We start from the raw sequence: 14,556 nt of genomic DNA, 5'->3' as shown, positions 1-14,556 counted from the left end.
TACCAATTGGCATAAGGTTACAGATTTCAGCTTAAATTTCCTGCTGACTTTGTTTAGATCCAGATATGTGCAGCCTCCCTTGGGGAAGTTTTCACAGTAAAAAGACAAAAAATCCTTATTTATGCATTTATTGATTTTGATTTTGAAGCCTGATTGTTCTTCTCAAGATGTTGTTTATCCTCTTCAGATATACACAGAAAAAGAATTTGGTAAAATTAGTGTTAAGCTAACAAATCTTGATGAACAATCAGTGCATTGTATGCTGTATTATGATTTTATGTTCAAGATATGTGTGCCTAGTTGTCTCACTTATAATTTGCACTTCTGTGATAGCTGTTTGAGCATGTCCAATCCAGTGGTTTTACCAGTCATAGATCTCTGCACTTAGGAGGAGGTTCACACTTAGATAGAAGGATGGACTATTTAGAAGATACCGTAATGGGCAAAAGTGACTTCATGAACCTTACTAGGCCAAGCGGTCTGTTGACTTCCTGAATCTAAATTGGCCAAGCGGTCTGTTGACTTCCTGAATCTATATAATGCCAAGCAGTCTGTTGATCTTTCTAAATCTTAATGAGCCAAGTGGTCTGTTGACCTCTGGAATCCCCAGGGTTACAAACAATGAATGAAGCATGGTCTGAGTTGAGAAATTTGAGTTCTCTTTGAGTGTTAGTGTTTCTGATCTTGATATTTTACATTAAATATTATTTAAGTTCATACTTTTTTCCAAATTTGTAAGAAATACTCCATAGTCGAATTAACATAAGTGAACATCCAAATAAGCAAAAAGTATAGGATGTTACATAAGGTTGTTTGTGTGTGACAAGCAGTGTTTGTTCCAGTTTTAAACATTCACTTTTAGTGCTTAAGGAATTTGATATAGATGCCTGAAAAAAAAACCAAATAATTAATTCCCAGATGTTTAGAGTCAGGTGGGGATCTCCTCTTAGCATATCTTTGTGGTATACATAGATAATGGATCAAGATCACTGATTAAATCAAAAATTAATTCATCATAGTGTACTATACATAGCTGACGGCTGTCAGAACTGCTGGGATTGGTTTTGCTAAATCTAGTCGCCACCAGTTGTGGTGTGTGTTGTACATAGTTGAGGGATGTAAGAATGCTTGTGATTGGTCTCCAGGATATCATGCTCAAACAGCTCGCACCTTTTGTCTTTGTGGTGGTGTCTCTCAGTGACGTGTTTTTTCTTTTGCTTTTGCAGTGCCCGGCAGCGGTTATGTCTCCAATACAGCCACAGTCTTGCTGGTGTCTTACACTAACCTAGTAGTTGCCATGGCAACCTCAGTTCTCTCAGCATGCCTAGGAGCCCTTTTGTAACTTTCAATCCCGAAGAGTTCTCATCTCAGTGCCACTTGACCTATGACCTTTCTACATGTGGGGAATCCCTAACATAGAGAATGTATAACAGTTCTCACTTGTGTGTATGCATGTCTCACTGAAACAATCACATGACGTAATCATGTGACATATTCTTCTCCATGGAGGAGGTGATCCGGTGCCGTGATTTGATTGGATGGGCATGAATATATTATCATATTGTCAAGTATTTTTTCGGATTTTTTTTCTTCTGGAGAGAGATATCCTGCTTTCATAACTTTGACACTGCCTTCAGCCAGAAAGAAAGGTCAAAGGTCAGATCTGACCTTGTAGCAGGTCAGCGACTGTTCACACATGGCCCAATGTCTACCTAGAACAGACTTGGGCAGTTGAAGAATCAGCTGTGTGCATAGCTAATCCAGGTTAGGAAATGAAGACAAGTGCTACTGTGAACGGTGCCAAAGATCTTGTCATGATATGGAGTGCTACATGAACTGGTGCCCTGATGTCAACAACATCACAGAGCCTGTGCAGTAAAGTTTTGTTTTATGTGAAACAAACCTGCAGTGAGGCTACATCGTTAAATGTTGACAACTGGATGGGAGATTCATATTTACAAAACAACTAGATATTTATATTGATGTTTCGTATGACCTTTCTTACCCCATACTTAACAATGGATTAGTCTGTAAATTTTTAAGCTTATTTTAGTCCTTGCTAGCCTGATTGATTTGATGCAATTTGAGATTTTGATTGAACTAAAATTAAGGAAAGATAGAATGTTACATCAAAAACCTGATGTGGTTAATTAAAATATCACATGAATGGATCAGTCCGTTGTTAGAGTGTGGGTTTGTAAAGATTTCTTCACATAAAGCAATGGATATGTTTTGCACTAGAATAATAGAATATCTATTGAAGTTTCCCTCAAAATACACCAGTCCTCATGATAAGACGGATGTAGCAGCAGTAGACTAGTCTTGATATACCAGGTCAATTTATTCAAGAAAATAGTAATGGAAACAGAAAGGGACAGTATCTTTAGTATATATATACAATATGTCTTTAGCATGTCATTATGAATATTCGTTGCCACTATTACCATAATGAATATTCATTGTTACTATTGTCTTCATGAATATTCATTACCACAAATTTATCATTATGAATATTCATTATCACTATTAGCATATTGAATATTCATTACCACAATTTATCATTATGAATATTCATTATCACTATTAGCATATTGAATATTCATTGTCACTATTTGCATTATGAATATCCTTCATTGTCATTCATATATTGTAATCAGTTTTGCCATCTGTATCGGTCATGTTGTTAACGAAATTATTTTTTCAGTGTATTATTATTGTTTTAGATTTTGTACAAATTTTTTCATAGATAATTTTTAATCATTTATATATGTTAAGGTACTTACATAAATCAAGATGTTTGATATGGTGTTTTTGTTTTTATAAAGTTTTCTGTATTTTTGGATTGTTCTGGATCTGAATGCAGTACAGAAATTGAAGGCCAAGTTTTTACGGAAATTTAAAGAATTTGAAGTGCCATTACTTTGTCATAAAAATGTTATTTACAATAATATCTAATGATTATGTACAGAATAAACTTCGCTCTAATGATTTTCAATATTTGACAGTCCCTACTCTCCAGACAACCCAAAGATATGTTTCCTTTGTTCATTTTCCTCCATTTAATAGATAAGTTTGATCCAAGAAATCATGATGGCCTACTCCCAGGTAAGCCGGGATGACTGGTTGGTGATCTTGGATGATAGTTGCGACTTATGTCAGGAAATTAACTATTTAAAGTATCTTTATATGCATGGTTTGTTTTGATTAGCAATATATAAATATATATATTATTTATTTCATGTTGGATAGTTTGATTTTGTTGAGATGAGTATGAAGTCATACTTAAATACACTATCATTCCTTGTGAATTGTTACTTAGAATCGCAGGCTTTAAAATGCTGTATTTCTGACATCTGGTAGGTTATCATTAGTATGGTCAGACCTGATGTAACAGTATTTGGTGATCTGGTTACTATTCACATGGCCAGACCTGTTTTATCAGTATCAGGTGTTCTGGTAACCATTCACATGGTCAGAGCTGTTTTAAAAGAATCTGATGATCTTGTAACCAGTCACAGGTTGTATCAGTATCTGATGGTCTGGTTACCATTTACATGGTCAAGCCTGTTGTTTCAGTATCTGAGGGCCTGGTTACCATTCACATGGTCAGATCTGTTGTATCATTATCTGATGGTCTGGCTACCATTCACATGGTCAGATCTGTTGTATCAGTATCTGATGGTCTGGCTACTATTTACATGGTCAAACCTGTTGTTTCAGTATCTGATGGTCTGGTTACCATTCACATGGTCAGGTCTGTTTTAAAAGGATCTGATGGTCTGGTTACCATTCACAGGTTGTATCAGTATCTGATGGTCTGGCTACCATTTACATGGTCAAGCCTGTTGTTTGAGTATCTGATGGTCTGGTTACCATTCACATGGTCAGATCTGTTGTATCAGTATCTGATGGTCTGGCTACCATTTACATGGTCAAACCTGTTGTTTCAGTATCTGATGGTCTGGTTACCATTCACATGGTCAGACCTGTTGTATCTGATGATCAGGTAACATTCATATATGCTCAGATCTAATATATTAGTACCATGTGATCTAGTTACCAATCACGCAGACATACCTGTTGTATATGTGTCTGATATGCAGGGCAGATGTAACTTTTTCCACCTGTAATGATATCCATCTTTGTGTCATTACAAAGACACAAATCACCTTAATCATTCTAAACTATATTATATTATGCATTTTGACTCTTGTTATGTGTGTATGTGTGAGTGTTGGTATAATTTTTGTAAATTTGGTGGACAAATGTTGTATTCTAGTATAAAGATTGCAAGTATTATCAAAAAAGTCTATAGCAATATTATATGTTAAGTTGCTGCTGTGTAAAAACATCACACTGTGTATCTTGAACTGTTTAAAAACAGTTTAAGCAGTTTCAGGTCAAGTAATATTGTGTGCTCAATGTTGTTTGCAGGTTTTGGTAACCTTTGGGATTGTTTGAAGGAAACTCGTATATATAAATATATAGAGAGAGAGAAAATATGTAATCGTATGATATAGGATCACTCATGATATAGCATTGTCAGTCACTGTTCTGTATGTTTATTGTCACCATCTAACGATAGTGTGATAAGTATACCTTGTTGCCATTTCTATGTACAAAATCACTTGTTTATGTGCATATTGTCACTTATGAATGTGTACTTTGTTGCCATTTATGTGTACATAGTCATCAATTTATGTGTATGTTGTCTCTATAATATGTGCACTTTGTCATTTCCGTGTACATAGTCATCCGTTTATGTGTTTATTGTCACCAGTAAAAGTGTACTTTATTGCCATTGATGTATACATCATCATCAGTTTATGTGGTTGTGCTTATTTTTGTGTCATTTTTGCCATTTCTGTGTACATAGTCGTCAGTTTTTGTGTTTGTTGAGTTATGGGGATGTTTCATGTGGTTTTATTATGTCAGCTTTGATAAAGCAAAATTTCTTTTTCTCACATTTAGATGATTGTGCTACGAGAATTTTAGGCAAAAGCGTAGTGCTTGATTGGTTGTTAACAGTCAACTATTCACCATTTAATTACTTATTATTTTATCTTATACAAATAAAAACAAATATTATAATGTACAAGATAGAAAGGTTATATAAGTTATCACCTGTGTTTCCCCATCTATCACAATGTACCGGCCCTCTGCAGAATATGGTGAAGTCCAATACCAAGATTTCAGGGGTGTTGTAGAACTGGAAATAATTTTTTTTTTTTTTTTTTTTTTGAAATTTTTGCTGAAAGACGATAATACTCATGTGTGTAATTTTGTATGCAATGCTTGTATGTTAATATGATTCAATGAATGGTAGATCTCTGTGATTTGTAAAGCTTTGAGAACCCTCACTACAATTTGTTTTTGATATAGTATAGGTTTTATATCGGTAACGATTCGTCAGGTATTGAACCTCTTTGCTTGGACTAAAATCAGCATTATACATCATTTATGCTTTTGTGTCCATACAACCAAATTAGCTGGTATACTTTAGGGTCTTAAATGCTATGGGAAAATTTAGGATTATGGATATAGGGGATGGGGTTTCCCTATACAATAACACATTCTGAGAATTTCGGTGAGGTATTTGGCAGAAACTTTTGTAAAAATCCATAAACCCTAACCCAGAGAATGATTCCTGTTTTGGACATTAGTTCTGTTTAGCAACAATCACTTGGATAGAAACCTGTGAATGAATATAGAATATTGCTGTATTATTTCATTAGATTTTCAAACAGTTTAGAGCAAATTGAACTTGCTCCCTTGAACAATATTTTTTGCTAGAAAAACTGACATTTTGTTTTCATGACTAGCTAAGCTATGTTTGAATCATATGTCCATAGGATTTTTCTGGTTCAGAAAGCCTGTTGTATAGTTATGATATGATGTGCTGAAAGCATGTATGTTATGATAATGCTATGTTAGATTTACCTATGCATCTGGCATGTCAGTGTGTTTGTGTGTGAGAAAGATAGATCTACCTACTGTGCGGAAGTGCTTGCTTAGCTTAAAAACGTGCTGTAAGATAAGTGATAAATGTATACGCGATATTTGTACTCATCTCAGACTTTATTGTATTATCACAATGGTATTTAGTATAATAAGTGTTTAATACAGCGACTAATTGGAAACAATGCTGTGCAATTTAAGAAAACTGAAAGTTAGCTAAAATGGTCTATGATTTTAGATTCGAATTTTGGATTTTTCAGGGTTTTTTTTTTCCCATGTTGTAAACATTTAAACAAAAATCAATAAAATGTATTTCGCACTCCTGTTCATAGCTTTGGGGTGGGCTTATTAGTGAACATATGTTTATCACTTATTACAGTACTCTTTATGTAATATGTTCATAAAATATTACAATGACCAATACCATACACGTGTGTAGCAGTGTGTAGCCAAATCATGAAAATATCTGTTGTAATGCTGTTACGGTCCGATTTATTCAAAATTAACAAGAAATCCATTAATCAAATGAATGAGTGATTTTATTATGCCTACTAACTGAAGGTGAAAGGACTCAAGTCCATATAGGCAACTTTTAAATGTTTGTACTGCTAAACATCATTGATTCATGGTTGTAACCATTAATGCACTAAAATTTAGTCGTCATTACTTTAGGTAATTCACTGTATCCCTTTCATCATCATCATAAAATTCATAATCGGATTCATTAGGGATGAAGTAGGGTTGTTAAAACATCTGTACTACATCTGTAATCATAGGAGTCTATTTGCACTGACCTCCATTCTCGTCATGATGCAAGTACGAATTTGTAGTGTTACACAAACCATCGTATCATCTACTACACTGTACAGTCCCAATATATTCAAGTAGCTGAATATTAACTTTTTTGTCATTTCAGATGTTTCATAAAAGTTGATAAAAAATCATCTTTATTAGATATTTGCATTTCTAAGAAGGCAAACTACAACCCCGGCAAATATTACCATGAATGATTCAGTGATTTTTGATGTATACAAAAGTGATATTAGACATATGACTAAAAAAAGTCTTGTGCTAGTTAACATACTCACTGACATTTATTAAACAGGAAGAAACTAGATGCTTTATATGCTTTGTTCTGCCTGAGGTCATCAGCAGTTGTCATGCTTCTGTGAAATTCAGTGTTGTTGGTGTGCCGATGTCAAAGGGAGACAATCTGATTTATGGTATTTTATAAATCGATGGCTACAAGCAATCCACACGAGAAAGCTACAACATAATATCATCTCTCAGAATAAAGTCATTGATCATTGACAAAACTGATAGAAGTACGTCTTTGAATCTGTGAGATAATGAACAGAATTTGAAATTGATTTTAGTAACAAACCACATGTTCATATTTAACATCTTAAAACATCATAAGAAAACCAACACACATTACATAATGATGATATTCCAAGATAGAAAAGAAGCGTCTCCAGTTATATATATAGCTTGGTTCTGAAATCAAAGTTGTCGCATATTAAAGGGGACACAACTCCAGTTAACAATATCAAAACGGGACGCAACCCTTGTGTTCATTAAGATTGACTACTAACTATCAGCTTCACACGTGTTTACACTTACTGTTTGTTCATCAATGTTCGTTCTGTTTCAATAAAATGTCTCTTATAACACAAAAACTGCTGTGTTTTATTTCTTAATACTTTGAAATTGCTGTTACATGGGAATATACGGACATACTGTAGGGGAGCTGAGTCGGGGAGTGGGGGGGGGGGGGGAGGGGTTGGTTGGCATAATACATCAGAAACCTTTGGAGAGATACTTTAGCAAGTCAGCATTGATCTGCTTTGCATGGAATATATAGGTTGGGTAAAATGTTTGATTTATTACTTTAAATTTAGATAAGTAAAATACATCGAATGAACTACATATAATGCAACACAAAATAGAGAATGATGCAACATTCCAGAGGAATACCCAGTGAGTGGGTTTAACGTAGTGAATTGTAAGAAGTAACGTCAAGTTGCATGTAAAATAGTCACGTGTTGTATGAACTTGCTGGATTTTTATCCTCTGGGCACTCAATAAGACAAGAAAGCCCAGGGTTAATCCTTTATCACAAAAGGGTTGGACGGGGATTATGGATTAAATTACAGGTACAGCGGACAGTACTTGATTTAGAAATTTAAATTGAGAAGCTGTGCATATGACAAGAATAACCAAATGACATTTTATCCAATGGCATCTTTAAAATGAATGAAATTTGGACAAGAATTAGACATTTTCTGACAATGAAAATCAAAGACAGAGACAGATATCGGATTGAAACAGGAGATTCATTCATCAATTAAGACCGTAAAACTGCTAGAAGGATTCTTACTTGGGACTTATAGAGATATTTTTATTGATTAAAGTGACAGCAGACATTTTTGTTTGTGTTGCAATCAGGAGACATCAGTCACTTAAAAATCTCACATTGGTTTGGTGAGGGTAACCTCTTTCCAGTCTTGAGGAATTTTGTTAAACTGATCAGCAAGCCCGAAAAGCAAGACTTGATTTTAGATATTTGAAATTCTTTGATATTTTTACATCAAAAAAACATTTTGTAGTATATCTGTTTGTGTTGTGTATTTCAATATTACTGTGAATGCAGTATTGCTTTGACAACTTTTACACATCCTGGCTGTTGTTGTTAACGGCAACAACCAGAATAGTTTGGTTTGTGATTTTTATCAGCTTATGTTTCTTCTGGTTCTATTGCTCACAGCAATGACTGTCCATTTAATCCGTGTGTAAAATGGACAACATCATTGTATCAAGCCAAAGTGTTTTATTTAAAAATTCTGAATAAATTATCTTGTTTTATAAAATCTTATTCAAAATTAGTTAATATGCAATGAATTCATACACAGCCTTTCTACATTAGGTAAATTGTTGTGTTGTGCTTCATGTTTAATGTACCAAGTAGGCATTTTTAGCATTTTCTGCTCCAACCAATTTGAATAAGACATTTTCAAATTAAAACAAAAACAAAAAAAATAATATCATTTATGAGTTACTCAAGATACAAAGTCTTCCAATATCTCACAAACATACCCTATATTATTGAGTAAATGATCACAGATATTATGACATAAATAGATATAAAGTAACACAATATTTCGCATATTGAGAATTGGTAACACAGCTTAAAAAAACATCTGGCTTGATACTGCTGTGCATGATTCTGTTATTTTTGATTTCATTGACTGCTCAATTTTAGTTTTTTGCCATTGACAATTTTGTCTATTTTATTATTAGAAGTGCACGTGCATGTTGTAATGCCAGAATTTACAGCACGTGTATGTGAATACACCTTCATTTGATGGTAAGTATGAATTAAGAACTGCACAGCTTTGTACAAATATTTTATTCTGTTTTTCCACTTATCTTGTTATTTCACAAAATTTTGTTTTTCTAAAAAGGAGAACATGTACATCCATAATTAATTTAATAACATATTCTACAGCATTTTATAATCGTTTTAAAGCATCTTAAAGGGAAAACATGTTCATCCATAATAAATTTAATAACATATTCTACAGCATTTTATAATCGTTTTATAGCACATAATTAAGGTGACAAGATTGGACCTACATGATTGTAAAGTATGTAAAAATTTGACAAAACTGAAACCAAATTCAAATGAAGCTTAAATCATATTCCCTGGTATCAGATCAACAATCACAGACCAGACAGCAAGATTGTAATTCTGTTAAATAATTTTCTACGAACTGGCGACAAAATGATGTTACCACCAGCTAAAGTAATCTGCAGTCAATGACAAAACTGACAAATACTTCTGTTCCTAGGCTTTAAGTAACATATGGTTCTTTTTACAGAAATTTCTTATAGTCCCAAAATATCCATAAAGAAATCAAAATCTTGTGAAATATCAAATGGAAAACATATTTTTTGCTGATATATAAATTATATACATATCTGAATGTTTGATGTTGTGAATGTTAATTTTGATAATGTTCACTGAATGATATCTCTATTGGCATACTAACTTAATGTACAGTAGGACTTCTGTGAGCAGTTCATAGGCTGTCCATATTAAGATAAAATACAACGATTCACATTTGCTAAGTAACTGATGATAAATCACATAGGTGTCACTAAATGGCTTCATATATCTGGGAAATTTATTCAAATGAAATTTAACCGTTGAGTATGGGAAAGCAAGTTCTACTGTACATTTGCTGAAAATCATTTGAAGTTTTATTATTAAAGTTTTCATCTTTGATGTTTATTTTCTGCATGTTTATGCTACATTGAGAGAATAAACTGCTTGAAATAATATTGTTGTCAGTAGATTAGTAGGTCTTCAATCTTATCATTTCCTCCAGTTGTCACATTTTCAAAATTCTGTAACATTCGTAGAAAATAACAGTACTAAGTTTACAATTAACAGACAACAAAGAAATGGTGATATATTTTTCACACTAAAATTTTCTGAGATGCTTTTCAGACGGACTTTATTTAATTCTCTGTCACTTTTCAATTTCTTCAAAATTTCTGATCGAAATATGCCGATTTATTCTGATATGTCATACCATCTGTTGTTATTTTGTGATTTTGAATCAAAAAATATTCACTGGAAATTGGACAACAATTTTGTAATGTGACTAATGATTGACACTTTAAAAAAGGAGAATTTAAAAAATGACAAAGATTTTAGACTTGCTGTCCTTTTCCTTCAAAATCGTTCTTATCCAATGTTTGTTATTAAGGTGCTGTTAATTTATCACATCTTTGTACAGAAACCAATGTAATTACATCCGTGTTTTGTGAAGGTGTGGAATGATGAATGATTTGATAAATATTTAAATCTATTATATTTAACACAAAATATGTGTTGATGATGTGTATTTGATATCAGAGATAAAGTATATTCACAGTTAAAGTGATTCATTTATTAGACAAATATGTTAAGAACCATCAACATTTACTTCCTGTATAATATCAGCAGAGAAGCAAACATATACAGCAAACAAAGGCATTGATATGTTTTATCAGAAAATTATTTTAACTTCCGGAACTTCTTATCGAGGAGATTGAAAGTTGTGATGCCCTTTATCAGTAATTGGCAATATAAAGTATATAACTGTTGTGTGGAATTGTTTGTCGATTATTGTTTGCCAGTAATAATGAAGCTTATGTGAAAATCTGTTGATGGTTCTTAACTTGCATTCCTAGGTGAAATAAATGTTTAAACTACCTCAATACATACTAATAAAACAGTCAAATTGTGATATATTTCTATATATTTGTTTTGGTTTAGTGTTATATAAATAAATATTAACTATTACACATTATATTTTGCACAATGCAAACATAAAATAAGTGTTCACAAAATTCCCTCTCGTTATTGGTATATTCATATGAATCCTGCAGGAATATTTCTGTTTTGATTTTATGTTTGTTCCACAATGATATAGTATCATGCACATTTGATTAAGTAATAATTGTACAATTTTTTCTCTACTTATAAGGTTCCAAAAATTTTGCTTGTTTCAATTAAGTACAAAAGACACTTTTTTCAAATTGACATAAAATTTACAAGTTCAAGTTGTATTTAATTTGACTCATTAAATGTTAAATGTTACATAGATACTCCTGCAAAAATATGAAAGAATAATTATTGTTTTGTATTCCACAGTGATGTGTTTATGTTTGTAGGTAAACGTTGGTATTCTATGGTTTGTTAATATTTGTAAAAATTCACACCAATATATCTTGTGATTTTTTCTGATGATATATACATTATTTATATCCCACCTTCACAGAACAGACACGAATAAACCTGAATGTCGTTCACATAATACTGTATAATCATCTTCAATTCTTGAGATGGGTACATGTATATCATGAATTTTTTTCGCGATATTGAAGATGTTGTATTGTTTAGATATATTACAAACAGAAGTTTCACTTTATAGTGTAAAACAGTTAAAATATTTACACAATGCAATGATTTTATAACTTCACCTCAATTTTTGAGATTTCCAATCTTCATGTCTTTCTATAACAGGATATTGATTAAAGATAACTGCATTCAGGATATTTGTTGTCTAGTAATATGTAAAACATAATTAATAGGTGTTGCATTTTATTGCCTTGTGATTTCATAAAAAATGATTTACATATGAATGTTTTTATTATTTTTGTGATCCTCACGTGAAAAAGTATATATTTGTTTCTCACAACTTACATTTTATATAGTGAAAAATGTCAAGAATTACCTCCCCTGACTTGTACCATTTTTCTCTGTAGAAGACATCGGACTTCCTATCGGAATAATCATCCTCATTGTGGTAGTTGTCTTCATCGTCCTCTTCGTTATTGTTGACGTGACATGCTACTTCCGCAACAAATGTGGTGTCATCATGTGCCTGAAGGAGCGTGTAGGTCACGCGGGTTCAGCAGACACACGCAGTAAGGAACCTATCATGGAATCAGGAGAAAGGTGAGATATTTATCCGCAAATAAATCATTGATTTGTTTATTTGAACAACATTAAAAAACCTACATTTAGAGCGGTTGTGCTGTCCATGATCCATCGTGACCCCCCAGATTATTTATCATTTGCTACAAACTCAAAGTTATCTCCCTTGGATAGGATATAGTTTCTTTACATTCCTACTAAAGATATTTGTTGAAATAAAAATTCCAGAATATCTTTGATGCATTAATCCATCTAGAATCCATGAACAAGTTCAAAAAAAGTTTAAAGCTGACTTTTCATCTTTGAATCTGTTGCCATCTGTTAACTACACTCACTTTTTCCATCCTTCTGCTAATTTCATTTCGGTATTGATGATCTTTGTCAATCATTGGATTGACTTTAAAACTCTTTGCATTAATTATCATCTATCTCTATTCCTTCAATCGATTCATACTGATCATGCTTACTCGTAGTAACAGCAGGTTCTATGATTGTGACATTTTGTTTTCTACTCATGGTTACCGTCTTCTAGCAGAAACACATGCTTACATAATCAGATACGTTGTTGATTTACCCCCATCAAATTTGTGGTTGTTTCTGATGAATCAGCTGTCACGTTGTTTCTGTTGATGTAGCGAGAAGGGTACTCTGCCAATAGGAGGTGTACAGAACAAAGACGGCCATCTTGTGGAGGAGTAAGATTGACCTTTGACTTCGCATGCTAATTCTTCACTGGCATGTGCATATCCTGCCTGTCATAAACACTGACATTTTTTTTTATTTTTTGACTCTTTTGCTATTAGGGAAATCAATACATGTGGATACTTTTGTACAGGGATATCAATATTTGTACAGGAATATCAATACATGTGGATACTATTGTACAGATATATCAATACATGTGGATACTATCGTACAGATATACCAATACATGTGGATACTATTGTACAGATATATCAATATTTGTACAGGAATATCAGTACATGTGGATACTTTCGTATTTTTCTCCTCGAGACATATTATTTACATAACACTGAAAAAGCATAAGCTAAAGTCAAGCATGAAGTTACCATGCGCGTGTTTATTTTAGGTGAGCCACATATGAATGGCATAGGAATTTAGAATTCCTATAAGTATTATTTTTCATCATGTCTTTATACAGATATTATTCGTGGTTCATTGATAATTACAACTTTTTCACGTTAAATATTTGGTTTAGCCATGGAAATTTGAACTATAGAAACTAACATCTACATTAATCTGGAGCTTTAACTTGGAGGGAATAAAATATGAACAGACCTGTGACATTTAGCTTTGATGTATTACAGTATTATTCATCACAGTCATGGTTGAATATGATTTATGGCTAATACAAAATCAAGATTCAGCTGTGATACATGTGATATAGATAAGGTTACGACCCCTTTTCATTGATTTGCATTCGTTCAGTTTATGCTTATTTTTTTTGCAAATTACGAATAGCTATACCCTTGCTAATGGCCACTCATTCTTATTGTAAGTCTGTAGGAATTGTTATGGGATCTTTAAAAATCAACCTGAAGCCACATTCACAAATTCTGTCAATGTCATTCCTTCTGGAATGTGCTCTTGGTGCTCAGTCAGTCTCAATCAGAATATTGATATTTGTGTTAGTCTTTACCTGAAGGTTTCGCTGTCGATACCCCACTTCTCGCTGCCGATACCCCACTTCTCGCTGCGAACGTATAATAGGTTTTGCCAACACGAATATATTCATTTGCTTTTAACATCCTTAGCAGTTAAATTATTTCCATTGACACTTCAGACTTCCTTCTTAACCAACTTGTTATATCAGATATAACTGAACTGAAATATGGCCAGAATCTATATATATGCCTTAGATCCTGTATCAGGTTTGTCCCTGGTCTCACAATCTAGCAAAGCATCCCATAATTTTAAGTAAAACCACATTTCTGTCTGAATGGCTACAACAAATGATGATGTCTATTGTACAGAGATTTTGTTTTTTAAAATTACCTAAAATTCAGGGAAAGTGGTGGATTTTATTCCACTTCTTTTCATAGCCTTTTTCCATAATGATTTGGTATTGCTCATGAGCAGAGGAAATG

At 32.9% G+C, this 14,556-nt stretch overlaps 1 protein-coding gene across 6 annotated transcripts in view; it reads left to right on the top strand.

Annotated features, from left to right (window-relative positions):
• LOC132547660 (neural cell adhesion molecule 2-like) overlaps positions 1-14,556 on the top strand; it is a 101,926-nt gene that overhangs the window by 76,878 nt on the left and 10,492 nt on the right. For 3 of the 6 annotated variants that reach the window (XM_060211465.1, XM_060211457.1, XM_060211450.1), the window contains 2 exons: positions 12,277-12,469; positions 13,084-13,143. In XM_060211465.1, the coding sequence (XP_060067448.1) occupies positions 12,277-12,469; positions 13,084-13,143 (253 nt within the window). Of the gene's footprint in view, positions 1-1,226; positions 2,433-12,276; positions 12,470-13,083; positions 13,144-14,556 lie in introns of those variants that run through there. The other 3 variants (XM_060211490.1, XM_060211483.1, XM_060211473.1) reach the window with 2 other exon arrangements.

Source organism: Ylistrum balloti, unplaced genomic scaffold (assembly GCF_031769215.1).
Source record: "Ylistrum balloti isolate Yb309-2 unplaced genomic scaffold, AGI_CSIRO_Ybal_v1 Utg369614, whole genome shotgun sequence".
NCBI classification, from domain to species: Eukaryota; Metazoa; Mollusca; class Bivalvia; order Pectinida; family Pectinidae; genus Ylistrum; species Ylistrum balloti.
Note: the sequence above shows the minus strand (reverse complement) of the source record. Positions and strands in the feature narration are given on the sequence as shown.